The sequence below is a fragment of the Theobroma umbraticum genome, unplaced genomic scaffold (assembly GCF_002168275.2).
Source record: "Theobroma umbraticum cultivar Fairchild unplaced genomic scaffold, ASM216827v3 scaffold_30.0, whole genome shotgun sequence".
Taxonomy (NCBI): Eukaryota; Viridiplantae; Streptophyta; class Magnoliopsida; order Malvales; family Malvaceae; genus Theobroma; species Theobroma umbraticum.
Window position 1 is genome coordinate 3,464,299 of NW_018397254.1, and position 24,262 is coordinate 3,488,560.

Genomic DNA, 24,262 nt, shown 5'->3' on the forward strand with positions numbered 1-24,262 from the left:
TGGCATATCATGTTTCTCAACGACTGATATGCTTAAAGTACTCCAACCAAAACGAGGACTCCATCCGGCAGGCATTGCAAAGTCTCAAAGAGGAGCTACATTGATGGTAGGCTCTAAGCCGCTCTCTTGTTCCATAGATTACTCATAAAATTGTAATCCATAGTATGCCCTTTAATGTGAGCTCAACAGTGTTCACTTTTCAGGGCCTATCATGGTAAAGCTTTGCAATAGTTTAATGAGTCTATTGTGCAATGTTGGAAAAATCATTTTGTGCACGTGCAATAAATCCTATTAATGCGCCATCAGAAGTCAGTTTTGTTGAAAGAAATACGCGCAACATAGATGTTAAAACACAACGATTGAAAAATGCGGTTTTGATGGAAAATCAGACCAAATTACCAACTATGCAACCATATCTGAAATCAAAATGGGGAAATTGACAGAGTTATTATGATAATCCCATAACATATAAATTTAGAAATTCACATCTCAAGCAAAAATAAATTCCATGCAAACTTAAAGACTCCATTTTTGAAACTTAAAATATATTAAACTTCCAAAAATTTGAACCTCCAAAATTTCAAACAGAAAATTATGACTCATAAAATCAACAAGGGAGGCAATAATAAGCCTAAGCAAACCACTAAACTCAACGGTAGCGACGAAGGGAGAGAGTGTTGTTCCTCTTCCAGGTTGCCCTGCGAGAAGGCCGATTCTTGTGGTACAAGTGACCCTTCCCGTGTAGACCCCTGTTTTTCTTACCAGCAGATGTGAGCCCTCGAAGCTCCCTGTGCTTGTGGACAGGATTGCAGATCCAGTTAATCCTTGGATCATTGCGGATAGCATTGTGTGCAACATCAACCAGGATAACCTCAAAGTACTTGTAAGTAGAATCCTACAGAACAAAATGCAACATAAATGAGTGTTAATTAAGGAATCAGGACAACCAAATACACACTAAGGTGGCAAACCAGAACTTTTTGCAAGTCATACAAACCTCATTGATCCAGTATGAATTAACAACCCTGAGACCTCCCAATTTTCGACCGGCACGCTCCTCTGCAACAGATCGCTTGCTGCGCTGGAACTTCAATTGGGTAACACCCTGGTTTGTGGGCTTCCCATAGACAATACCCTTGGGAACTGGCCTCTTCCGACCACCCCTCCTAACACGGACACGATAAACCACAAAACCCTGGATATGGAGTGCACAGTTTGTCAGATGGAAATATTTGAAAACAAAGTACATGCATATATACATGATTTAATTTGGAAAACGAATGAGTAAATTATGGATTGATAAAATTATGCAGTCTGAAAATCCCACATTATATACTTTTTAATTTAGAATAAAAAACACCAAAGCCACAAAACACATGCATATAGACAAATAAGTACATATTGACTGAGACAATAAAAGCCACTTGCAAATGATTAACTGCTTGATTAATCAAATTTGTCTCCAGAAGCATCCCTTTATTAAATTCTGGACACTACTAGACCTACGCAAATCAAGTGTTAAAGCTAACGTTCTTGCTGTGTTTTTTCAGAATGAAAAGGAAAATGAATATTAACTAACACAAGCTTTCACAAATTGTTGAAATAGACATTACCTGCTTGGCCTTGTAACCCAGGCGGCGTGCTTTGTCAGGACGCGTAGGGTGGTTGACCCTAACGATTGATGGATGCTGGCGGTATTCCCAGCACCTCACCCTCTGCAAAAACCTCATTACATCGGACTGCTTCTTCCTCCATAGCTCCGAAACGTACTTGTAAGCCCCTACATTCATTCATCCCCATCAATAAAACCCCGGCATAATTCAAAGCAACGGTTCAGCAAGACAAAGACTTTTTTACATCATGAACAAATCACTTTCCGCTGCAATGGTCCCAATTTTTAAGCCATAAAAACCTATCCATTTTCTAATTGACAAGGAAAAAAGATTAAACCCACCTCACCAGAAAAAAAAAAAGCATTTCAGCCACTTTCAAAACGGAAAGCTGACTACTTTGTTCCACAGCATAAACCAGAGATAATTACCATGAAAAAAAAAAAAGAAAAGAAAATCTCAAATGATTCTACTTATTTCAAAACCATAAGCAAATAAGAACTAGGATCGACCCCTAAGTAGAAATGTTACAAGACTTAAGTGAAACCCAGAAGAAAAATACTAGCAGAGAGAAAGAAAGAAACGATCTGTAGCTGAAATCAGCAAAGACACAGAAAGTGAGTTTGAAGAGAGAGTACCCATTAGCGAGCTGCGCAGAGAGTGGCTAGGGTTTTCGTTTACAGAAGGAGCGAGCTGAGGCCAGGGTCTGCGGGTAAAATAACATTTTATAGTGGGCAAGCCTGATTGGACACTCCAAATTGGGCCGTCCATTTTCTTTGCTATGATTAAGAGTCCGAGAGACTAAATCATCACTTAGCCCAATAAGTAGATATAGGGCTGGTTTAGAACATCCAATTGGGCCCACGCGAGCGCTTATGTTATGTTTTGGGCCGAGTTAGTGTATATGTTCTAAAGCAATTCTTGCTGTTTTTATCACAAAGTTTCCTCTAATCAATCAGGATAATTTTTTTTAAAAAAAATTTACTTAAATTTGAAAAAAATTTACTTAAATGATGGATTTGAATAGTCATTAACTAGATAACTATGAAATCGGGGGTGATTCGTATTCATTTCTTATTTATTTCATCTTTAAATTCAAATTAAATCATCATTTTAGGTCAAACTATATTAAACCCTATTGAGTTTGACCTCTCTAGTAATGAAAAAATTTAAGGTCCAAAAAAGATGTGGTTGTAAAATATGGTGCTTAATTTTACAGTGTGGGGGAATTTTGGAATCAAACTTGATCAGTCATCAGTGGGATGCCGTAAAAGTTTGGCCCAAAAGAATTGTCGAATTAAAAATTACAAAGTGTCATATATATCTTCCCTACAAAGTGAGGGCATTTGGTCTAGTGGTATGATTCTCGCTTAGGGTGCGAGAGGTCCCGAGTTCAATTCTCGGAATGCCCCTCTTCAGTTTCTTTTAATCTCAACAGAATCGGTGTTCCGTCAACTCACCGCTTTTTGGCTTTTGTAACTCTAGAATCTCATCTCTTTGTTGTGATGACTGTGGAAAAGCATAAACAAGTATAGCCAAATATTTGGAATGTAAATGTCAAGTCGAAACAGCTTTAACTCTTAATGGGCGCAACGTAAAGGATAACCACTTGCCAAGCATGGGAGTTGTTCCTTTTTTGTCTGCTCAGCAAGAAGAGAGAACAAACATGCAGCCTTGAACCAAATCCAGAAAGAAATAGGGGAAGGAATCCTTTATATATGTATAACGAGTAGGAATTGTAAAGATATACGTATAGATATATTGAGAAAAATATATTTTCTATCCTAAGATATTGTTTGGCAGGGAGAATCGAAAATTAAGTGGAGGATTAGTGTTGGAATGGTTAAGATTAATATATATGCATTGAGTTTTGGCTGTTAATGGATAGATGGAAAGAGCAGAATTTATTACAAAGAATTGTAACTTTAAACTCATTAATCAAACAAAACCTTAATTTTACGATAATTAATCTTATATTTTAGTTAAATTGTGTCGAAACGAGATGGCAAATCATAGCTATTAATAGAACAAACCAAGAAACAGACAAGAGTTAGCACGAGTATGAGACACTAACAGATAGTAAATTAAATTCAAAATGAAGGCAAGTGCTGTTCATATTGGCCCTTTGCTGTTTGCTATCCAGGAAAACTGTGTTGCGGACCGCAGTATCACCCGTCCCACCCAGTTGCCTGAATCTGATCCAGTGGAATTGAAAAGCAGTCAATTTCTTTAACAACCTCTTTTCCTTCCCTTCTTTTTTTAGAAGTAACCTGTTTTCCTTCATTATCAGAAGGTGGCCTGATTCCCGAGGCAAGTTCTGGATCAATTTCCGGATTCCAATCAATGTTGGTATCGATGTACAGGTCTGCACTAGGCAAGTGTTTCTTGTAAGGAAAACCATGGAATTCTGCCCAGAATCGTTGTTTGGCTTTGTCGAAAGCCTTTTTCCCAGCCGAATCATTCCATTCATAAACCTTGTCAGTCCGATAGAGATTGTTCTTTGCTTGCACAAATCTTTTCCAGGGCATTGCACCGACTACTACGCAGAATCTTCGCTCCCATGCAGGCAAGGGTTGCCATAACGAACCTGGAAAATGAACATGGGAACAAATCGAATTAGTACTACGTAAATCAAAAGTTCCAGACGTCCATGCTAGTTTTAAATCAACTTATAATCAAAGGCAACACTCAAATATATAACCATTTATATTGTTCCTTTAATTTGTTTTCATTAACATAAGAAATTAATAAACGAGAGAGAGGAAAAGGTACCAGTGTCGACGGGTACCCTTGCGGGCAAGTTTGGACGACTCATCCTTGGACCTCCATGTCCATAACTTTCTCGACGATACTTTCGCTGATAATCTGACATGTTTTCTCCAGAGAAAAGTCACCGAGGAAACGAGGAGGAGGAAGGAGACGGTTTATGATATGTACATGAGGTGATCTTGTGAAGAAGGATTGAGAGCCACGCCTTAGTTTGTATAGTGTAACTCCACCGACTCCTTGTTTGACAAGGATTACCTGCTTGCAAGTTTGTGATTTCAATGTCGAAATAGGAAAATTAATCATATAAATATTAATTTATTTAGTTCGGTATTTTCGTTACAGTGTCTATTTTAATCTTTCATTTCATTTTTAATTATAAAAGAATATAATTTATATATTGTTTTATTATTTATAAAAAAAATTGAACATCATTAATGGACTAATCTTTTTAATTCGTGTATATTTTCATTTTAATCTCCTGTTAAGGTTTAATTAGGTAAAATTCATTCATATATAAGGTAAATTAATATTGAATCCATGTATAATTATGACAGAGTACATGATTTATCCCAATTTATCTCTTATTCCATGAATCGAATGGTCAAATAAAGATAGTCCTAATTTGTTTTTGGACAGTTAATGATGCAAGATGCCCTGAAGCTTCAACCAGGATAATCTTCCTTTTCTAGCTGACGTAAATGATTAGTAATAATTAATAAAACCATATCCTTGGCTTAACAAAACGTACACAGACTATTAGATTTCGCCATTCTTTTTTTGGAAATTGAAAAGTCATTAAGTAATCACTTAGGTAACAAGTTAAGGACAGCGGACCCTTATCATCTTGTGCGACCAACCAGTGTGATTTGGGTCCTTAATCTTTAAGAACATTGCACAGTTAGCTGCTTGCCTCCTTTGAAATAAGATACCATGCAAAGCTCGGGCAGATAGCCAGAAAGAACTAAATTCGTTGCATAAAACCTGGATTTCTTAACGCTCGATTCGGGAATAATAAGAAACGCTGTGTTATGAGAAGCAATTGTGTAATCATAAAGCATTACGGGATATTTATATACTTAACTTGTGAGAATGAAAGAGAGAGAAAGACTTCTAATAGTACAAGCAGAAGGACCGATAGAATTTAGAACACAATAATTTTATAATTATTGAAGATACTAGGATTGTAAATACAAAGCAAAAAATATTTGTATCATCCCTCCACATAATTTCTCCCATTAGGGCTATATTGGTGCAACAGTATGCGATAGCTCCTCGAGGGCATACGCTGATGCTACAGCAACCAGCGATACAACCTGCTCTATATTCTATCTATGTTTACTATAGCTGCTACGCTCTCGTTCCCTGGACCCTCTTGAGTGCCGCGGTTCTTCTTCCCACTCAGCTGATGGTGGCGGTGAGGACTCATACCTTGAGGGCTTCCTTTTGAAATGTCTATCATCGTCACTAGACTCATAATCTACAGCATTGCTACTAGTGCTCTTCCTCGCACCGCCACTAGTAGCAGAAACTGCCTTGGTGGCAGCTGAAGAAGTCTTGTAGTCATCATAGTATCCATTGGAAGACGGCTTGTGATGGCCAGAAGATACAGGTGCCTCAGAAGATAGCTTGCGTTTCTTGCTGACTTCTCCTTCTGGAAAGCTAATGCGAGAGAACACACTACCCTTTTGCTTCTTATCCATTGCTGATGTAGTGGTCGTCGAAGTGGCTTTGGTGGCAGTTTCAGGAGCAAGCTTGGAAGATTCAGATCGATGTTGATGCTGGCGCTCACGGTCACGGTCACGATCATCATAGTCATAGTCATGATCACGTTCACGGTCATGATGCTGATCAGCTTTTCTCTTTAAAGGGCGGGGAGGTGCGTCATGGTCCCGCAAGGAGCGTTCCGGTGAGGTCCTCTCTGATCGGTGCCGAAGATGTTCATGGCGATGGTCACCACCTGACATTTGAGGGATAGGCTTCTGCAACAAACAACATAATTGAAATGATCAACTTAAAATGCATTCCCTCACATTGAACATCCAAGAGGAGCCAAAAAACACTCATCCTAAAAGCTGGATCTTTTTCTTTTTTAAAATTTATCTCCCATTTGGGGGAGCATATTTCCCGCTATTAATGTTGTTCCTCAGAATTCTTTGACCTCTATTAACAGATCATCAAAATACCATTCTGTAATCGTGTCACTGCCATTGGACATGAATAAAAGTAACCGTTTATTTATCTTTCCAATAAAACAAGAACCTTATAGTAGTATTTTATGAATAGCCACTATAAATATACATCACTCTTTATGTTGATTTTGAGGATAGAAATAAAAACGCATAATGCAAGAGCTATTTGGTAGATGAAGACAGTAGAGGAACTGGAGATAAATAGCAGTCCGCAAGTACTAAGGAATTCCAAATTATTTTTTATAAATACTTGAAAACCAGCACGGAACAAACACAGAAACAAGCTGAACTGGAACAGAACTTCAATTAGCAACTTCATATGACAAGCTTATGTCTAACTGTATGCCAATGAGTTTGTTATTTTCATGTTTCACTTTGCTGCCTTTGTGGAGGTGATTTACTTCAATCCCAATAAGATTTGGCACCATTACTGAAGTCCTCAGGATGGATTCAAGGTTTCAAGTATGTTTCACTTGTACTTCATTACAAACTCAGAAACAAATGGCTGAAAACAGTCTTAAAAGAAATAAGGAATGAAGCAGCGTAGAGAGCAAATATTTAATAGTATAGGTAAACATGGTATGACAAGGTTGCAAAGTTCCACAAATACATGCTTAAACTGCGCAACTCGGACTAACCACATATGCTTATACTTTTTCAATGTAAACCACCATAAAATTTTGCAGAGAGAAGAGCCAGAGAGAGAGAGAGTAGAAACTTCAAAATTTTTCAGTACGTAGGGAATTAAAAAGGGCTGCCTGAGTCTCAATTTTATACCCTTCCTTTGACTTCTCATGTCAATAAGCGGAAGATATGTGCATAACCAAAATAAAAAACTTAAAAAGTGAAAAGCATCAACCGAAACAATCAATGAATCCCATTTTATTTGAACCTAATGACAGTATGACACAAAATAAAATCTCATATTCCTTTCCCTGAAGAAAAAGTGTGATCCACAAACAAGGGTGGTGCCTAACCAAACGGTTGCTGGACATCAAGTAGCCATATCTCCTGGCATCACAGCCAAAAAGAACAGAAGAAAACTAGAAAAATAAAGAATACATACAGATTTAGACTTCAATGATGAAACATCACCACTGCTGCTCACTTCTCTACTGAATTCCCGATCTCTAGAGAACTCCCTGCAACAATTTTAGAAATAGTAAGCAAACCATTTAATCATGTGAAATTCATCCCTGTAAATAACAAGCAGAAACAAATTATTTTAAACCTATAGCAAGCCCTTTTCAGGGATCTCAGGACCTACATGCACTATGATCCAGGGAGTAGGCAAAAGGCTAGGAATTATTCCCAGGCCAATGGAAAGTAGTCCAATTGAACAATGAGTGTACCTAGTCAGCTTAGAATGAGAAAGTATGTTCAGTACCTTTCACCTCGTCTCTCATTTTCACGCTTCCTCCTCAAATCAGCTTGCCGAGCCTCAAACTCCTCTCTACTCATGATAGGTGGGGCAACATTCATACCCATTCCAAACTCAGCAAGATCTCTATAAAGCATTCAATTCGATAGTCCATTCAGAGCTAGTGAGACCATAAATATCCAGATAGCATCAAGTTGCATATTTAGTCATAAGCTCATTGATATTCAAGCCAATAATAATTCCAAAACACACAAATGCCATGCACACACTCAAGCAACACAAATGCAACCAGTACAAACATAGCATAGGCAATTTAACAAATGTTAAACATACCTCTGAGGTGGGATAGGAGGAAACATGTAACTTTGAGCACCAAAGGGATCTGGAGGCATGACAGCTCCAAATGGCACATCCAATGGACCTAGTCCATAGCCCCCCATATAGGGCATTGCACCAGCATAAGGACCCATAAACCCATCCATCCCAGGCTGCATGCCAGCCCAGTAAGGATTATAGGCAGAGGGACCCATAGACATCATATAGTTCTCAGCTGCAAGATCCTGAGGGGTTTTCCACTGCAAGTCTAGAGGGCAACAAGAATAAGATTCAGGTTAGAAAACATTCCTCATGATTTTAAAAAACTCACGTGGCTTGCACCATCAACAAATAGGAAAAGGGGCTGCAGACCTACCATTTGCTGGCAAACGAACCTTCTTCTTTTTCTTTTTCTTTCCTGGAGAAGAAAAACATCACAATTAAACCTTCACTCCATTTATTTTCCTGATTTCCACTAAAGAAATAATACTACTCTCTCATGATACACACACAGAACATCCATCCAACTCCGAGTGCAAGATGGAATAGGAAAGAAGATGGCATAAAAATTTAATGCCTGAAGAATGCATGACTTCTTAGAATAGACACCAGAAAATTACTTTAAAAAAATGACACAAGTAATATATCGCAGCCACAATCTTTTAACGACAGGAATGGTACAGAGGCTGACATGGAATGGGATAGCCCCACTCCAGCATTTTCCACTCAGGTTTGAACCCTAAATCTCACCACTTTCGCGAGGTCAGTACCAATGTTCTTAAAGATTGTCTTTCAACCTCACCCAACTAACATAACCAATAAATTAAGAAAAAAATTTATCATTACCTGCCTCTCCAGAAACCACCTTCTGTTGCACTTCTTCCTCTGCAAGTGGGGCACTCCCTTGTGATGCAGGCTCCTTCACACTCATCGACTCCAGTGTAGCCTCAGATGCATCAGCAGGTTTAGCAATCTTCACTTTCTCCACAACCTGCTGTGGCAGAATAGCTGCCTTCACCTCATTAGCTTTATCCTTCACATTAGGACTTTCTTCCTTAGCAGATACTGGCTTCTGCTCTCCCTTTGATGCAGCAGATGTAGTAGGAGATGGAATTTTTGGTTGTGGACACCGGGCAGACTCCATATCTAAATTTGAAAGACAGGAAAAATCAATAATGTTTCTAACATCATAGAACTCATTAATGTGCAATTCATTTCATTATGTCAATAGCTGATGAACCTTGAACTTGAAAAGTGCTTCCAGCATTGTCAGCACTGCTGTTACCAGACTCCAATATACGATTAATTGTATCTCTTAGAGTCTTATTTGGCAAAAGATCATCGGCGAGTATGTTTGTTGCCCCACATACGCACATTGACTTTGAGATAATGTGGTCCCTTATACCTGAGTTACATTTTAAAGTGAGCTTTAACATGCATAAAAGAACCTAAAGATGCATGCAATAAGTAGCTATAAAACTTACATTTATCGCAAAAACTCTTGAAACAACATTTGCTAGTTAGAACAGCATCTTTCATCACTTCCTTGCACAATGGGCAATGGAGTTCAGGCGGAAGGTCACCAACAGACCGAGTGGAAGGTAAGCCCTCAATTTCTTTCTCAAAAGCAGCCCTACCAGATGCACAGAATCAATTGTCAAGCATAAATAATAGAATTCCCTACAAACGTCGACAAAACCACACTTATAAGACAAAACACTTACTCATTGGGTTTCAAAACTGCAACTGCTCCACTTGGCAATGCATAAGAGCCATCTGGAGTTGCCATTAGCATTGACTTTGGAATGCCAGTTGGAGGCTTTACCCTTTTGATATCATAGTTTGGATCACCATTTGTGGGGCAGTGCTGAATAAAGTGCCCTGCATCACAGATTCTATAATAAGCACAGGTTCCCTAAAAGGTATAATCTCAAAGCAAATAGGAAAAGAAGAAAGAATTATCAACATACCAGGCACCTTACAGCGGTGACAAACATAACCCTGAGGAGGTGTTTTGCGCTCCAATCCTAATCGACCTCAATGAGAAAAACATATCCTTCAGCTCCATATACAGTTTCAGAAGTACAATTACAGGAATGAAATGTCCCACAATTTCAAAACTCACCAATCTAAAATAAGCATAAATGGCCATAACTCTTTCAAGCACACATGTTTACAGAAAAAATTATTATATGGTTTAGAAACAACAGTGAATGTTCAAACTTCAATAAATTTACAAGAGCATAGAACACTGACAAGCTCACACCTAAGTGATGCAACTATGGACATGATCAGCGCACTCACATGCATTATGACAAACTAACTAACAAATCACACTGCTAACATGCAAAAGCACAGAGGCACATTTATACCACAATACTAAGCAGCAGAAAAAGATCAAACTTCAATGATCTAGAGATTTAACATAAAAAGAACATCATATACACAAACTCGTACACCCATCCACCAAGACACCCCACCATGATAAACAATGCAAATAAAAAGAAAAGGGCATAAGAGAATCACCAAAACCACGCCCACCCATCCTCCCACCCATACCCCTTCCAAAGCCTCTACCAGGTCCAAAACCATCCGCACCTTGGCTGCAAACCCAAAATAATTAAAATCAGTAAGAATGAAAATTGCATCAAGACAACAAACAAAAGAATAAATAAGAAAAAAAAAGAAAAAGAAAATAGCAGTCATCTCACCGCTGCCAGTCCAAGGCAGGAGTATCAATTAAAGCCTTAATTTTGCTGTCCTCATCAGCTTTATTCGTAGGAGGAGCATCAGGAAGTGGATTGCTTGACTGCACTGGCAGTGTTTCAGGGATTGAATACAAATCATTCCCAAATTCATCCCATTCGGAGTCTTCAGGCTACAAGTTAAAATCAAGCTTAATATTAGCTTTCTCTTCTTTTCTCTTTGCTGATAAATACAACATTCCTCAAATGCACACAAAAGCTGAAACTAGTAGCATGAAAAAAAACCAATTTTCGTCAACGAAAATATACTAGGAACAAAGCTTACATATTTTGCAACAGTTGCATCAGCATCCAGGAGGTTACTCTTTTCTGGTTGAGCATTTTCAATCTGATTTTCCACCTTAGGCCTGTGAAGTATAATAAAGCCCAAACTCAAACCTAGAATCAAATTTCGTCTCACAATAGTACACGGTACAAGTTGGAACTGATCTAAACAAACAACTGATCAAGTTCATACAGTTAACTGAACCATTCATACTTGCTTTTTTAAAAAGTCCACGAAAATTAAAATATTTGAGTCATTAGGTATCTAAAGGATCAAGATAGTACTCTTGTGCAGCAACAATGGGCATGCGAGGCCTTCCAGGAACCCGGCGAATTAGTACAGAAGTATTTTTCGGGATTAACATTGCTTCATCAAGATATTCTGAAATTGAAAACAGAGAACGAGTCTATAAAACACTACAAACAAACTAATCTGTGAATGACAAAAATTACTAAAATACAATCTACATATCCAGTCAAGAAAGAAAGAGTGAGCCACAACAGAGCCCAATGAGAATTCCAATAAAAAGGTAGATTTGGCCACACTGCAAACTAACATTTTTATGCTAGATTCAATGAAAAGTCAGAATCCCCTCCCGAAACAAACTATTCTTTGTCGATTTGGTCAGTAACTAAGCATCCAAGTAACCTGACTTTTTCAAAGGAAGAACCCCAACTCTACACACTCAAAAGTACAGAAAGCTAATCAAGTTTAGAACCAACTACATAAGAGAAGCTATCCTCGTGATAAATGTCTATTTAATTTTGGGGCAACCATTGTATCAAAAACTAGAAAACCTAAAACCCAAAAACCAAAACCTTAAATCAATTTGTCTGTGTAAGGATATAAAACAGCCAAATTAGAAAGCCGACACTCCCAAAGGATAAACCTATGAACATTAAATAGTTAAAATATTACTAAATGCATTGTCTGCCTCCAAAAAAATTAGTTAAGCCAATTAAGATTCAATTAACTATATCTAGCAAAGAGCAAAGACCAACCTTCGTTAGTTTGGGCATTAGTGACAACAAGGTCGAAGTCGGTACCCCTGCCCAAGTGCTTTGATTCGAATATTTTTTCTTTCAAAGTACCAACGCTTATAAACGGACCATCCATGGCAATTGAATCAAAATCTCTTGCACTCTTAAACTTGTAATAAACAGCCATTTTTTTCCTTTTTTCCTCTTAAAAATAATAATAATGAACACAAAAAAAGTTTAATACTGTAATGAACTTATTTATTGGCCTTTAAAAAAAATTAAGGCCTGATATTCACTCAAAAAAGAAAACAAATATAACCAGTACAAAAATTTCTTTTTTTTTTCTTATATTCTAAGAGAAACCGAACCAAACTCGTCGATTCTTCTCCGATGCAAAATCCGAAGCTCTCTTCAAGAAATTAACCCGGACAATTTCTCCACGACATTCAAAGAATCGCCGAATTCCGAATTTGTCAGCGAAACCAGAAGTTTCGAATTAGAGTAGGGCAAAGCCAAGCGAATTACAAAAAAGCCCCTTGGTCATAGATCTTGATCAAATTCAACAGGAACCCTTCGATTTCTTTTATTAGAAAAATGGCTTCGAAAAATCAATTGTTCGCCGATCCAGATCTTCTAAAACTCGAACAAATAATAAATCTTCAGAAACCGAATCCCACGACCGGTCGATCTTCAAAGAAAAACTCGGCAACTTCGAAGGTTGAGATTCCGATAAGCCGAAATTGAAAAGAGATTATTAAAAGATTGAAGAACCTTGATTAAACATTGGAGGGATTCAAATGATCAGCGATCATCGTGTACCTCTAGGTTAGGGTTTGGGTAAGGACGCTTCAGAGAGAGAGAGAAGGGGGAATAAGCGAAGAGACTAGTTCAGGGCTATCGAAACGGAGGTTCAGGGCCTTCAAAAGGTTCGGTGTTTATCTAAATACTAGTTCGACCGCCATATACCCCGCACGTGTGGTCGGTGCTTGTCAAAAGTAATTTTCCACGCAAATTACAAAAATCTGCGAATTTTTATATTTAATGTATTATTAATAAACTATATATCAATATTTTATTAATAAATAAATTTAAATTATAAAATAAAATATTTTTAATTATATTTAAAAATTGGAAATATAAAAAATATATATTTATTTGGATAAAAAATAATTTTTTATTTTTTTATATTTACGTAATGATACGGGCAACATTCAATATTCAAATATAAACAAATTATCTTTATCAGTCAATATTACTTTGGAAAGAAGTAATGGGCATCAATTGGATAAGCAAGTGTGTAAAACTTGTACCATCAAAATCCAATAATCTGACTGAAGATAAATTGCAGTCAAATCTTCCGACAGCCCTCGAACCCAAGATCTCAATGAGAATGATGCGTGCATCAGCCGGTAAAGATCAAGGGACGGCTAGAGAAGAAGATAATTTAAACCTTATTGATTTAATTTTTCTTTTTTTTGAAAATTGATTTTGTTGCACCTTAAGCCTCCGTGCCATCCAAAACTCTTTAACAAATGTTAGAGACTTCTACTGACACTAGGCTTGAGTGAATCAGAGATACATACAATTACACGAGAAAAGTTGCTTCATAGGATTGAAGACAACTCCTAGCCACAATGATCATTAAGACAAAAAGACAAGCTCTCTACCTAAAACTAGCAACTTAACCTAACCAAAAAAGAGCAAAATACTTCAACAACTTAGCATCAAAACCTTTTTCAACTTATTGGTTTAAATTTAATACAAAGATAACAATAGCAGTTGCCAAAATTCCTAGCACTGAGCATACCCACTCAAAAGTCAAAACTAAAAGAGTTAAATTTCTTTTTCTTTGAATAACTGGATGTGAAGTTTTCGATAAAACAACATAACTCGCAGCAAACACTTTGATCTATTTAATCTAGGTTTCCTAAAGAGGGAAGAAAAAAAAATTAACAAAAATTAAAGAAGGAAAGACAATTTCACACATCAGTTAATATTAATGAAGATACAATCACCACATATGCTAGAAAAAAGAAAATTGCTATTTGAACGAAGAACTTTGGATTTTCCCTCATGTTTGGAGATGTAACCGCCCTGCAAACCAGAATCCATTCACTTTGTTAAGCCCTGAGCTGGAGGAAATGGATAATAGAGGACAGTGCATGTGAAACATATGATTCACCAAGTGGTTTTTGTGGAACTTATGCAGCAACCAGACACTACCTTGCAATTCGCTGTGAAAATCGATGAAATGGCAAACTCTGGATGAAGACAATGCCTGGTCCTGTTAGAACGGCTGTCACCAAATTGTCACCCTGCAATTTCGCAAAAAGGACATCACAATCACAAGGCCATAGGTAAGTGATATGCAGCCATGGGCATCAAGCAAACTCCTAAGAAGCAGCGCTACTGAGACCACACCATCTCATCAATCATAAAAGATGAACCATATGTGATTAATAATTCTTGTAAGTACAAGCTGCAATTAACAAGAACAAATTTCTTGGCCAAAATACAATTAAAAACACACACATACACAAATTTTAACAAAATAAAAACATGCATGCACCACCACCCCCACTCAACCACTATCATATCTCGAGAGTACAAAAAAACTAACTCAAAGCAACTTACTCCAAAAACTGCTCTTCTCATTGGACCATTGAATTTGATTTGGACATCGATGGAAGCAGTGAGGGCCACAATGCATGACATGTCAACTGCCAACACCTCACCCACCTCAAGATTTTTTTGCACAACTAGCAAAAGAAGGAAAACCACAGAATCCCATTGATCAGTTTACCTAGGGATATATCTATCAACTTCAACTTTTTGCTGAAACTAGCAAGAGGAATATGTTATCAATAATTGGTTAAGCAATACGAAAAGACTTTTTTTTTTTTTAAACTTTCCAGGGAGGGAAGGGGAGAACAAAAAGATCATAAGAGAAAATGGGAAGAATGAAATAAAACATGCTCTTGTATGACCTCTAAAACATGCATATGAACTTACATAGAAAAACTAAGTATAGCCCTAACCTGTCATAAAACCAAAAGGCAAGCAAAAAGTAAAAGGTTGTGTTATTTTAAGCACTCAACTAACTCTAACAAAAATACACATACCAGATCCACCAGCAATAATAAATGCAAGCCCCTGGCCAGATAACTTCTGTCTCAGAAATCCCTGTCATAACAGTACCATGTTCATCAAATACACAGACAGAAACCGCTTGAAAAACTTTGAGAAATAAATCAAAGAAACAGAAATACATATCAGAAAAAGATCAGTTGAAGGCAGCTTGAGTACACATCTGATAAAGAGGGAAAATGGAAAAATTAAGCTATCATTATGTCACCTCTACACCAGTTACGACATTTCGTGGCCGCTGATCAACCGTATTATTGACCTTCACATCATTGATGGAGCAAAGAAATGCATCTGGCTACAAAACAAGTTAACAAGATGACATAAAAATTCCAGCTAATGGAATGAAAAACAAGTTAATTCTGCAGCAAAATTGAATTTCCATGTAGTTATTCAAATTCTCAACTTCAATGAGAAGTACACAGAAAAGGAAACTAATAATTAGAGGAAAGAAAGGAGAATGACCAATGAACAAGTCAGCTACCTGACACAAAAGCTCTCCACCAAACATTGCCAAATCAATCTGTCAAATAAACATGAACCAGGAACAAGAGAAAACTCATGGTTAGCCATAAGAAACTGACAATTCTGGGATCATGAAGTACTCAGACTTAACATATTCTATAAATAAAATAAGTAAATTGTTGACATTTAGTTAGTTTGAAACACGAACCGGAAGAATCCTTGCAAGAGAAGGTGCAGCAATTCCAACGAATCCATCATTTGGACCAGGATTGCAAAGAGCAATACTAGTTATACTCTTGCCAAAAAGCCACTGCCACATGCCTACCTCGTTTTCAGGGACATAAGTGTTTTCCATTTCAATGGACCCAGACATGAAGCACATCGAGCCTACATTTTTGTTTATGTCACGTCCATCACAATTTGCATGAAATAATGTTTACATGATACCAAACAACGACTAATAGAATGCAGAAAGCCAGTCATCTTATTGATTCAGCAGTTCTCCTAACTGTTCTTCAGCTGATGATCTAATTCATAGGAGTTTGCTGATCATAATTATAAGCAACTACAATGGGATAGGGAGAGATGGTCTAAATTGAAACTAAAGTAGATTCTCCATTTTATTAAACTTTTTGAATCTTCTAACCACTATTTGTACTACAATATATTCTAGGCAGTAGAAAGCTCTAGCATTTCAAATTGGAGAGTATGGGGCTGAACACCTAGTACCCAACAATAAACTTATCCTAGTACCCAGAAAGCCTAGCCATTCATAATTTCACCATGAAACATAACTGCATAATCACCAAAATACTAAAACTATGATGAATAGCATTGAGACACTAATTCCTATATTAAAACACAAAAGCATAGTAGCACTAATCCAACCGGGATACAACAGCGCAGAGAACAACCTACCAGGTTTTGCGATAACTTTTTCTTGTGGCTTCAACATTATCTGGCAAATGAAAGAATCAACACCAAGATTAAAAAAAAAAAATTCACAATCATAGGGACCGGATCATGGGCGTAATTAAAAATGAAAAATCCTGATAAACGCTTGGTAGTACCTGAACTATTTGAGCCTCACCACCCAATATTTGAAATGGTATCACAGCATCTTGCGGACTCTGCACGAATTTATAACAACATGAGATTATGAAGCATATGAAATATATGTTAACGTTGTGACGTTTACACGAGACAAAATTAATATTCTAATTTCCACTAATTTCCTTTAGAAAAGCTGAAAAAATATTTGCTGTTTCCCGACCTTGGCATTTACACTCGCTATTCTCACAGTTTGATCACTGCAGTCTCAAAACTGTAGAAAGTTGTGTACAAATTGATTATAAAGGGATCAATTTCAAGAGAAATGGACTCAGAGTCAACTCTATTTAAGGAAACCCAATTTACGAATCTTCAGATCAAATGCCAAAGTAAAGTCTAAATTTGATTAAAATTTCACTCCAGTAAACAAGAAACAAAGTTCAATTTCCTTCAAATGTTACCTCAATTTTCTCAGGAACCAAACAGAAAATCAGTGAAGGAGTAAAAAAAAAAGTTACCTGATAAACGTAAGGTTGAAAAGGAGTAGAAAAGAACGGGGCGGCCATCGAGAGATCTCGAATGAGAAATTAGAACCTCCGATTTCGAGATTTTAACCCGGGTTCTACACTTTAGTCACTAATTCATTTCCGCTTCAAGATCGAAAATAAGGGAAAAAATAAAAATTAAAATAGATTCTTTCAAAAATTGCTTGCTCCACTTTTCTTCTTGCAATCGAAGTGGGGCGATCCGAGATTAAATAGGTAGAGACTCAAGTTACGGAATTAGCCTTAATAATTTTGTGATTTTTCAGGTGCTTTGGCGGGACATGGGATGTTCGGTGGCTTTTTAGTCATTTGAGATACCGGATTCGGTCGACATTAGAGCGTGTGATGAGGTGGCGTTGCGTTATTGGTAGAAGTTGCAAGTCTCGACGTGTTCGGAAATTGTCAGTCTAACTTTATCATGGAGAGGAGCGTTGGAAGAAACGTTTCTCGTCGCTTTACCTGGTTCTCTATCTGATTTTTCTAAGGAATAAAAACAGAAAATCTATTTTATGAAACCATTTTACCCTCAAACTTGCCTACTTACATAAACTTCAACGGCTGGTTTGCTTTAAAAAAAAAAATATTGCTGACTTTTGTTTCAAAAATGAAAATTAATTACTTTTGCCTATAATAGCAATTTGTATTTATTGTGTAAATTTGAGTAATACATATATACATCAATGAATATTTTAATAATAATAATTTGTTTGAATTTGAGCTTTATTATTTAAAAACAAATTTATGTTCATTTAACTTGAAGTTTCCTATGAGATTAATTATGTTCCTTGTTTCACATAAGGAAAGTTAGAAACATATATTCAAATTTGAGATACAAAGAAATAATAAACAATTATTTCAAGATTAAAACTTTATATTTTTTTATTCTTGAAAATATTAAAATTTAAATGACAATAGATATTTTACAATTAAATACTTTATATTACTCAATTTGAGTGTGTAAGATTAACATATCTTATAATCGAATTTGAAAGAGTTCAAATAATAAAATTACTATCCATCACGAATTTAGATGGAGTTTATGAAATAATTTTAAAATATTATTATTTGAACTCAATTATATAAATAATAATTTTTAATATTAAATTTTAATTATATATATCATCTTTATTTTATAAATTACTTATAATTAATGTAATACTTATTAAAATTCATTAATTGTTATAAACATAATTTTAAATTTTAACTTATTTTTAAGAGTTAAATTTAATTTTTGTTAATAATATACATAAAATTTAATTTTAAAATTATTTTATTAAAGCATTTAACGTGTTCAGATTTTAATGTCAAATTAAATTCATATAATTATTTTTTTACATAATTTCCCAACATTAAATACAATACAAATTAAAACAGATTAGCAACTCTTCAATGAAACTGGGGCACTAAGCTTGCTTGGGCTATTTAAGTGCTGAAAGCGAAGATTTCCCTTCTCTGCTGCTGCGTCTGGCTTGGAATTCTATCATATTTGGAGGGAGAGGAATTCAAGGAAGCAAACTTCTAGAACATTATCTCCTTATGCCATTTTTAATCAAATAGCTTATAATATACAAGCTAGATTTAATTCTTTAACTATTTCTATTACCAATCCTTTACACGTGGAACTTTGTTGGAGATAGGAAATTATCTTTCTGTAACCCTGTGCCTATTTTGGATAATGGAATACAATTTTAATTATCTAAAAAATAAATTAGTAATTATGAATATTTTTACGTTGTTTTGTTAGTTAAATACACATACATATGCATTACAAATATTGACCTTAAAATGTAACGTGAACTTTATCTATATTTTTAATTTTTTCATGTAATATTATGTGTTTTTTTTTCCAAAATTCTATAAATATTTTTTTCAATTAGCATCTTATAAATAATTTCTGCATCTACACGAAGCTATTAATTGAAAAAAAATTATTCATAAGATACTAAATGGAAAAAAATGAAATGTCATGTGAAAAAAATTAAATTCATAAAATATATAAGTAAAATTTACTTAAAAATGTATTATTATTAAATAAAACAAAAAATAAATAAACTGGGACAGACAGTTGAGAAAAGTCAAGACAACTATATATACCATAAATAAACTGGGACAACCCCAAAGCCCAGACCGTTACCGCCTCTCTCGCTGTTTCCCTCCATTTCAAACATTTCTTCTCTGTCTTTTTCTCTCTCATACGAAACTCTTTCTTCATCTTTTCTCTTCTTTGTTCACTCTGGATCAGATCCCTTCAATTCCCACAATCTTTGTTTCTCTCTTCATGCAGGTAATAATCTCTTTTCTCTTTTCCTGGGTTACATTTGCTTTCTTCCTTCTTTCTTTTCAGTCTAAGATTTCACGTTAACTCATAAAATTCCAGCTAAGTTATGATAACCTCACAGAAGACGTAAGATTTAATATGCGGTTTAAAAAGGATCAAGAGTGTGAAATTCTAGACGGATGGATTCCCAAGTTTGGAAGCTTTGATATTTCAGACATATGCAATTGATATTGGTCAACTGTTTTATAAGAACCGTTCATTTTTCGCTTAAACAGGAAACCCTGTTTTGTGTCTACTTTTTCAATGTTTTTTTCCCTCGTTAGCTTTGTTGGTTTCATAGTATTTAATTTGCCCTGATTTAGTTTTTATCACAATTGCAATTATTCGCTTTCCTGTTGGATATATTCTTCAATATAATTTTATTGGGATAAAGACACAAATTTCTCGGTTGTGAACTTCATAGAGTTGCTTTGCTGTTGGAAGTTGATGGCTATCCTTAAAATTTGGTCTTTGGCATTTGCCTACTACCTTGATCTATTCTGTTTTTTTGGGTTGAGTTAACCAAATTCTTTGACTCTGTGGGCGGTCTGCTGGAAATCTTGGATAACTTCAATATGGTTGTCTTATCTAACTTTGAAATCTTTTCTTGAAATTGTTAAAACTTGGATCAATAACTTGAATACTGAAGATTTAATGAAATTTCGTGAATTTGACTGAGATCATAAGAACCATAATTTTCTATTTATTTTCCATGCAATGGAAACAAAATTTGATATCCCGTAGAGCCTCCATTCAAATTCAAGAATTTAAAATCAATGCAGGGAAGCATATTCGAATCCTTACTGTTTTCTTGTGAGATTATATCTTAAACGTGCCTTAAGTTCAAATATGGTACAGCCACCAGTTTTTCATCTGTTTTCTTGAACTATTTATGGTATAACATCTGTGTCTTATTGTGGCAAAACTGGTGAAATATTCTTGATTTGATAGTTTCAATTTTCTTTTTCTGCCTCATGTTAGTGTCCGTCTCATTAACAAGATGGAGTAGACGAAGTTGGGGGATCGAAGGCGTATTATGTTAAGGCAAAGGCCAGAATCACTGCTCTTCTTTGCCCTTTCTGATTGGCAAGTTGGAACTCCTCGTGTACAATTAATGAGATGAGGAAACTATTAAAACATGTTGCTGTAGCCCTGATTAGAGAATTAATCCGGCATTGCAGATGGCGCAAAATTGACTGGAGAAAGTTGTTTTTTGCTGGAGCGGTCATGTCAATAGCTGGTGTAGTACTTCCAACCTTGTTGTTTACTTATCGACGGAGTATCTGGTTCCTCCCTTCTCTTGTTAATGATTCATCACACCAATCTTTGAATGGTTCCGTGCATTTGAGCAACAACCTGACAGAGACAAGATCGGAACGATTTCAACTTGTTCCAACTGCTCCCTTTGTTTCATTCAATTCATCTACTGAAGCGAAAGGAAGACATAGAGTTTCTCGTAGAAGGCGAAAGAGAAGGCGGAGGAGTAAAATCGATGATGGACCACAGGTCATACCTCCTCCTCCTCGTAGAACAGTATCTCCTCGCCTACAGGTAGAGATATTAGAGTCATTTCTCCCCCTTTTTCTTTTCCTTCACCATTTTACATGTGAAGTATGGCGCGGTAACGGATATCAATAATCTAACCAGTACGTGTCACTTGTGGTTCAGAGATACCTTCGGTCGTTGTCACCTGATGAGTCTCTTCTGTACGCGAAAATGGAAATTGAGCATGCACCAGCTGTAGATAATGATGATGATTCTTATCTGTATGCTCCGATATTTAGGAATGTCTCTATTTTTGAAAGGTATTTTCACTTCACAATTTCATTTCATTGCAAAATGAGTTCTTGTGGTGATTTTTGCAATGTCAATGGTAGTTAACCATTGAAAATTACGTTCTTGCTGAAACTTTTAGGAGCTACGAGTTGATGGAGATGATACTTAAAGTCTACATTTACCCTGACGGAGAGAAGCCCATTTTCCATGAACCACATCTTTTAGGTATTTATGCTTCCGAAGGATGGTTTATGAAGTTACTGGAGGCAGACAGGGAGTTTGTTACCCAAGACCCGGTAAAGGCTCATCTGTTTTATCTGCCATATAGTTCACGCCAGCTGGAGTTGGCACTTTACGTGCCAAACTCACATAATCTGAGACCACTGTCAATCTTCATAAGGGACTATGTGAGCATGATTGCTGCAAAGTACCCTTTCTGGAACCGCACACATGGGTCGGATCATTTTCTTGTTGCATGCCATGATTGGGTATGGTAATCTATTTTCTTCTTTATCCATAGAAAGAAGAAGTGCCATTTTGGTTAAACTGTGTTCTTACATGTATATATTCATATATAGGCATTTTCTGGTTACTGATATCATATCTTATCACCTAAATTTCTTCTAATCTATATCTTAACCGTTTGTAGGGTCCTTACACAACCTCTGCACACAGGGAACTGAGAAATAACACCATAAAAGCCGTATGCAATGCTGACCTATCTGAAAATTTCATTGCTGGAAAGGATGTTTCTCTACCAGAAACCGCCATAAGAAATCCTGGTAGACCTCTTAGATATATTGGTCGTGGGAACAGAGTTTCACAACGCCCGATCCTTGCTTTCTTTGCTGGGAACATGCATGGCAGGGTCCGTCCCAAACTTCTCAAGTATTGGCACAACAAAGAAGAAGACATGAAAATCTATGGTCCTTTACCAATTCGAGTTTCTAGAAATATGACTTACATTCAGCATATGAAATCAAGTAAATATTGTATATGCCCTATGGGGTATGAAGTGAACAGCCCTAGAATTGTTGAGGCTATATATTATGAGTGTGTGCCAGTGATTATTGCAGATAACTTTGTCCTACCTTTTAATGAAGTCCTGGATTGGAATGCTTTTTCTGTGATCGTGGCAGAAAAGGATATTCCAAAACTGAAGGAGATTCTATTGGCTATTCCATTGAGAAGATACCTTAAAATGCAAATTAATGTGAAGATGGTGCAGAAGCATTTTCTTTGGAATCCAAGACCAATGAGATATGATCTGTTCCATATGATACTACACGCCATTTGGTTTAACAGGCTGAACCAGATCCAAATCTCTCAGGACTAGCTAGTTTTTCTCAAGGGGAACATTTTGCCAAGAAGATGGAAGCGGAAAAGGGCCCAACCTCGTGACTAAGAAAGCATCAGTTGCTATGAATTCAACGGCTTAGCTGTCCATGAGACAAAGATTACAACAGAATGTTTATTGCCTTGTGAACTGGTCTCATGTTCAGGACTCAGTGATTGGAGCTGGAAAGAGGAATGACAGTGCCGATGCCAGAATGATAATTGTTGATACAGAGGTATAGCTTAATCATTAATCTGAATTTCTTGGTACTTAAATCTTCTAGTTCATGGATTATGACGTTTAGCTTCAACTCTGGCATTGAGTAAATAGGATCTCATATACCAGCACAAGGATTAGAGCCTACTCCCGCTTTTACTTTGGCAGGTTCCCTTTTGTGTTAGTTATCAAACATCATCATAAGACCCCCTATATCAGGATATGCAGCGATGTCATAGCAAATATAGCAAACATAAATATCACTATTTTCTGTAACATTCAATTTTTTTTAGTCAACTTCTTGATAGTTTAGCAAAATTTCTGAGTTGAAGTAGATACATCTAGAGAACTTCATATTCTGTCAAGTTATGCCCTAAAATTTCATTTGAATTTATTAAAGGGAACTATAGTTCGCCTCTTTACAAAGATTTTGTCAAGTTATGCCCTGTACAGGAGAGGGATATACCTGCACAAAATCCTTTCACATCAACCTAGGTGATCAAAACAACACAAGCAAAAAGACCCTGTACACCTGCCATAGTTAAACAAAAGATAAATACACTAGCATAACCCAATCAGCTCCTCAAGGGTCCTAAGGCTCACGAATAATTAAAAACAGTTCCCCAGTTTTGCGAAAGGCCCATTCAACCAACAAACACATGCAGCCAATAAGGAGAGGATGCAGCAGCCCCTAAAAAATGATCAACAGCAGCAACACCTGGAGGAAAAGGCTCTAGAGTTGTTATTCGATTATTCAGCAAATTAATTAGTACTTTTTAATACTTGAACCTTATCTTTATAATGATAAGACCATTGATCTTTTCCTTTTTCCTGCTGCAGGGAAAACCCAAGGCAACATTTGAACTCATTTGGAATAAGACAATAGGAGACCTGTGAAGTTATACCGCACATGTTAAACATGTGGCATTCTCTTAGTAGTAAGACCTAGCTGTTTTCAAATCATATATTGGTATGGTGGTTGAAACACTGTGCAACTTTCTGTTCTTCAATTTTTGTTGACTTAGACTGAAAAATGTACGTATTTTCCAATGATTACAATTTAATTTCTGAATAGTTAATGCCCACCAATACCAAGTGTTTTCTCGAATCTAATCAACTTGTTCCCAAATATATACGAT

At 36.3% G+C, this 24,262-nt stretch overlaps 5 protein-coding genes and 1 non-coding gene across 9 annotated transcripts; 2 read left to right on the forward strand and 4 right to left on the reverse strand.

Annotated features, from left to right (window-relative positions):
• Positions 1 to 417: 417 nt before the first annotated feature.
• LOC110421328 (Ribosomal protein L23/L15e family protein) lies at positions 418 to 2,307 on the reverse strand. 2 transcript variants are annotated; one of them, XM_021434912.1, is made up of 4 exons: positions 2,249 to 2,307; positions 1,614 to 1,780; positions 998 to 1,195; positions 418 to 895 (listed from the first exon to the last, which is right to left on the reverse strand). In XM_021434912.1, the coding sequence occupies exons 1-4, from the start codon at positions 2,250 to 2,252 to the stop codon at positions 650 to 652; spliced, it is 615 nt and encodes a 204-aa protein (XP_021290587.1). In that variant the 5' UTR covers positions 2,253 to 2,307; the 3' UTR covers positions 418 to 649. The 2 variants fall into 2 exon arrangements, with proteins under 2 accessions (XP_021290587.1, XP_021290581.1); XM_021434906.1 differs by lacking the exon at positions 2,249 to 2,307 and having other exon boundaries at positions 1,614 to 1,790.
• A 643-nt stretch (positions 2,308 to 2,950) lies between these two features.
• Positions 2,951 to 3,022, forward strand: TRNAP-AGG (transfer RNA proline (anticodon AGG)). The gene has a single exon. It is a non-coding gene; the product is annotated as a tRNA-Pro (tRNA).
• Positions 3,023 to 3,716: 694 nt separating this feature from the next.
• LOC110425377 (uncharacterized) lies at positions 3,717 to 4,546 on the reverse strand. The gene is made up of 2 exons (XM_021440281.1): positions 4,383 to 4,546; positions 3,717 to 4,197 (listed from the first exon to the last, which is right to left on the reverse strand). Exons 1-2 carry the CDS (start codon positions 4,480 to 4,482, stop codon positions 3,779 to 3,781), a joined length of 519 nt encoding a protein of 172 aa, XP_021295956.1. The 5' UTR covers positions 4,483 to 4,546; the 3' UTR covers positions 3,717 to 3,778.
• An 872-nt stretch (positions 4,547 to 5,418) lies between these two features.
• On the reverse strand, positions 5,419 to 13,191 carry LOC110413009 (E3 ubiquitin ligase PARAQUAT TOLERANCE 3-like). Of its 2 annotated transcripts, none has more exons than XM_021423712.2 (15): positions 12,296 to 13,191; positions 11,579 to 11,675; positions 11,295 to 11,376; positions 10,976 to 11,142; positions 10,791 to 10,867; positions 10,235 to 10,291; positions 9,989 to 10,145; positions 9,749 to 9,897; positions 9,505 to 9,669; positions 9,111 to 9,410; positions 8,641 to 8,682; positions 8,283 to 8,532; positions 7,956 to 8,075; positions 7,635 to 7,710; positions 5,419 to 6,358 (listed from the first exon to the last, which is right to left on the reverse strand). In XM_021423712.2, exons 1-15 carry the CDS (start codon positions 12,459 to 12,461, stop codon positions 5,705 to 5,707), a joined length of 2,559 nt encoding a protein of 852 aa, XP_021279387.1. In that variant the 5' UTR covers positions 12,462 to 13,191; the 3' UTR covers positions 5,419 to 5,704. The 2 variants fall into 2 exon arrangements, with proteins under 2 accessions (XP_021279387.1, XP_021279378.1); XM_021423703.2 differs by having other exon boundaries at positions 10,235 to 10,300.
• A 908-nt stretch (positions 13,192 to 14,099) lies between these two features.
• Positions 14,100 to 17,675, reverse strand: LOC110415452 (uncharacterized). The gene is made up of 10 exons (XM_021427120.2): positions 17,452 to 17,675; positions 16,954 to 17,013; positions 16,802 to 16,841; positions 16,092 to 16,270; positions 15,903 to 15,941; positions 15,630 to 15,716; positions 15,397 to 15,457; positions 14,909 to 15,033; positions 14,498 to 14,589; positions 14,100 to 14,368 (listed from the first exon to the last, which is right to left on the reverse strand). The coding sequence occupies exons 1-10, from the start codon at positions 17,497 to 17,499 to the stop codon at positions 14,254 to 14,256; spliced, it is 846 nt and encodes a 281-aa protein (XP_021282795.1). The 5' UTR covers positions 17,500 to 17,675; the 3' UTR covers positions 14,100 to 14,253.
• Positions 17,676 to 19,611: 1,936 nt separating this feature from the next.
• On the forward strand, positions 19,612 to 24,221 carry LOC110416282 (Exostosin family protein). Of its 2 annotated transcripts, XR_002445163.1 has the most exons (6): positions 19,612 to 19,762; positions 20,777 to 21,346; positions 21,464 to 21,600; positions 21,711 to 22,059; positions 22,221 to 23,142; positions 23,964 to 24,221. XR_002445163.1 is itself a non-coding variant. In XM_021428239.1 (5 exons), the coding sequence occupies exons 2-5, from the start codon at positions 20,915 to 20,917 to the stop codon at positions 22,905 to 22,907; spliced, it is 1,605 nt and encodes a 534-aa protein (XP_021283914.1). In that variant the 5' UTR covers positions 19,612 to 19,762; positions 20,777 to 20,914; the 3' UTR covers positions 22,908 to 23,880. The 2 variants fall into 2 exon arrangements, 1 of the variants encoding a protein (XP_021283914.1); XM_021428239.1 differs by lacking the exon at positions 23,964 to 24,221 and having other exon boundaries at positions 22,221 to 23,880.
• The last annotated feature ends 41 nt before the right edge of the window (positions 24,222 to 24,262 follow it).

Excerpts from the sequence above, each read along its gene's own strand:
- LOC110413009 (XM_021423703.2), bottom strand. The coding sequence starts at position 12,461 with ATGGCTGTTTATTACAAGTTTAAGAGTGCAAGAGATTTTGATTCAATT. Across the intron at positions 9,670-9,748 it reads CAAGAGTTTTTGCGATAAAT|GTATAAGGGACCACATTATC; the intron begins GTAAGTTTTATA and ends AATGTAACTCAG. Across the intron at positions 8,076-8,282 it reads CCTCCTATCCCACCTCAGAG|AGATCTTGCTGAGTTTGGAA; the intron begins GTATGTTTAACA and ends AATGCTTTATAG.
- LOC110425377 (XM_021440281.1), bottom strand. The coding sequence starts at position 4,482 with ATGTCAGATTATCAGCGAAAGTATCGTCGAGAAAGTTATGGACATGGA. Across the intron at positions 4,198-4,382 it reads AAGGGTACCCGTCGACACTG|GTTCGTTATGGCAACCCTTG; the intron begins GTACCTTTTCCT and ends TTCATTTTCCAG.
- LOC110416282 (XM_021428239.1), top strand. The coding sequence starts at position 20,915 with ATGAGGAAACTATTAAAACATGTTGCTGTAGCCCTGATTAGAGAATTA. Across the intron at positions 21,601-21,710 it reads AATGTCTCTATTTTTGAAAG|GAGCTACGAGTTGATGGAGA; the intron begins GTATTTTCACTT and ends TGAAACTTTTAG. Across the intron at positions 22,060-22,220 it reads TTGTTGCATGCCATGATTGG|GGTCCTTACACAACCTCTGC; the intron begins GTATGGTAATCT and ends AACCGTTTGTAG.
- LOC110415452 (XM_021427120.2), bottom strand. The coding sequence starts at position 17,499 with ATGGCCGCCCCGTTCTTTTCTACTCCTTTTCAACCTTACGTTTATCAG. Across the intron at positions 16,842-16,953 it reads GTGAGGCTCAAATAGTTCAG|ATAATGTTGAAGCCACAAGA; the intron begins GTACTACCAAGC and ends TTCATTTGCCAG. Across the intron at positions 14,369-14,497 it reads TTTTCACAGCGAATTGCAAG|GGCGGTTACATCTCCAAACA; the intron begins GTAGTGTCTGGT and ends TCTGGTTTGCAG.
- LOC110421328 (XM_021434906.1), bottom strand. The coding sequence starts at position 1,790 with ATGAATGTAGGGGCTTACAAGTACGTTTCGGAGCTATGGAGGAAGAAG. Across the intron at positions 1,196-1,613 it reads TGGGTTACAAGGCCAAGCAG|GGTTTTGTGGTTTATCGTGT; the intron begins GTAATGTCTATT and ends CTCCATATCCAG. Across the intron at positions 896-997 it reads ATTCATACTGGATCAATGAG|GATTCTACTTACAAGTACTT; the intron begins GTTTGTATGACT and ends TTTGTTCTGTAG.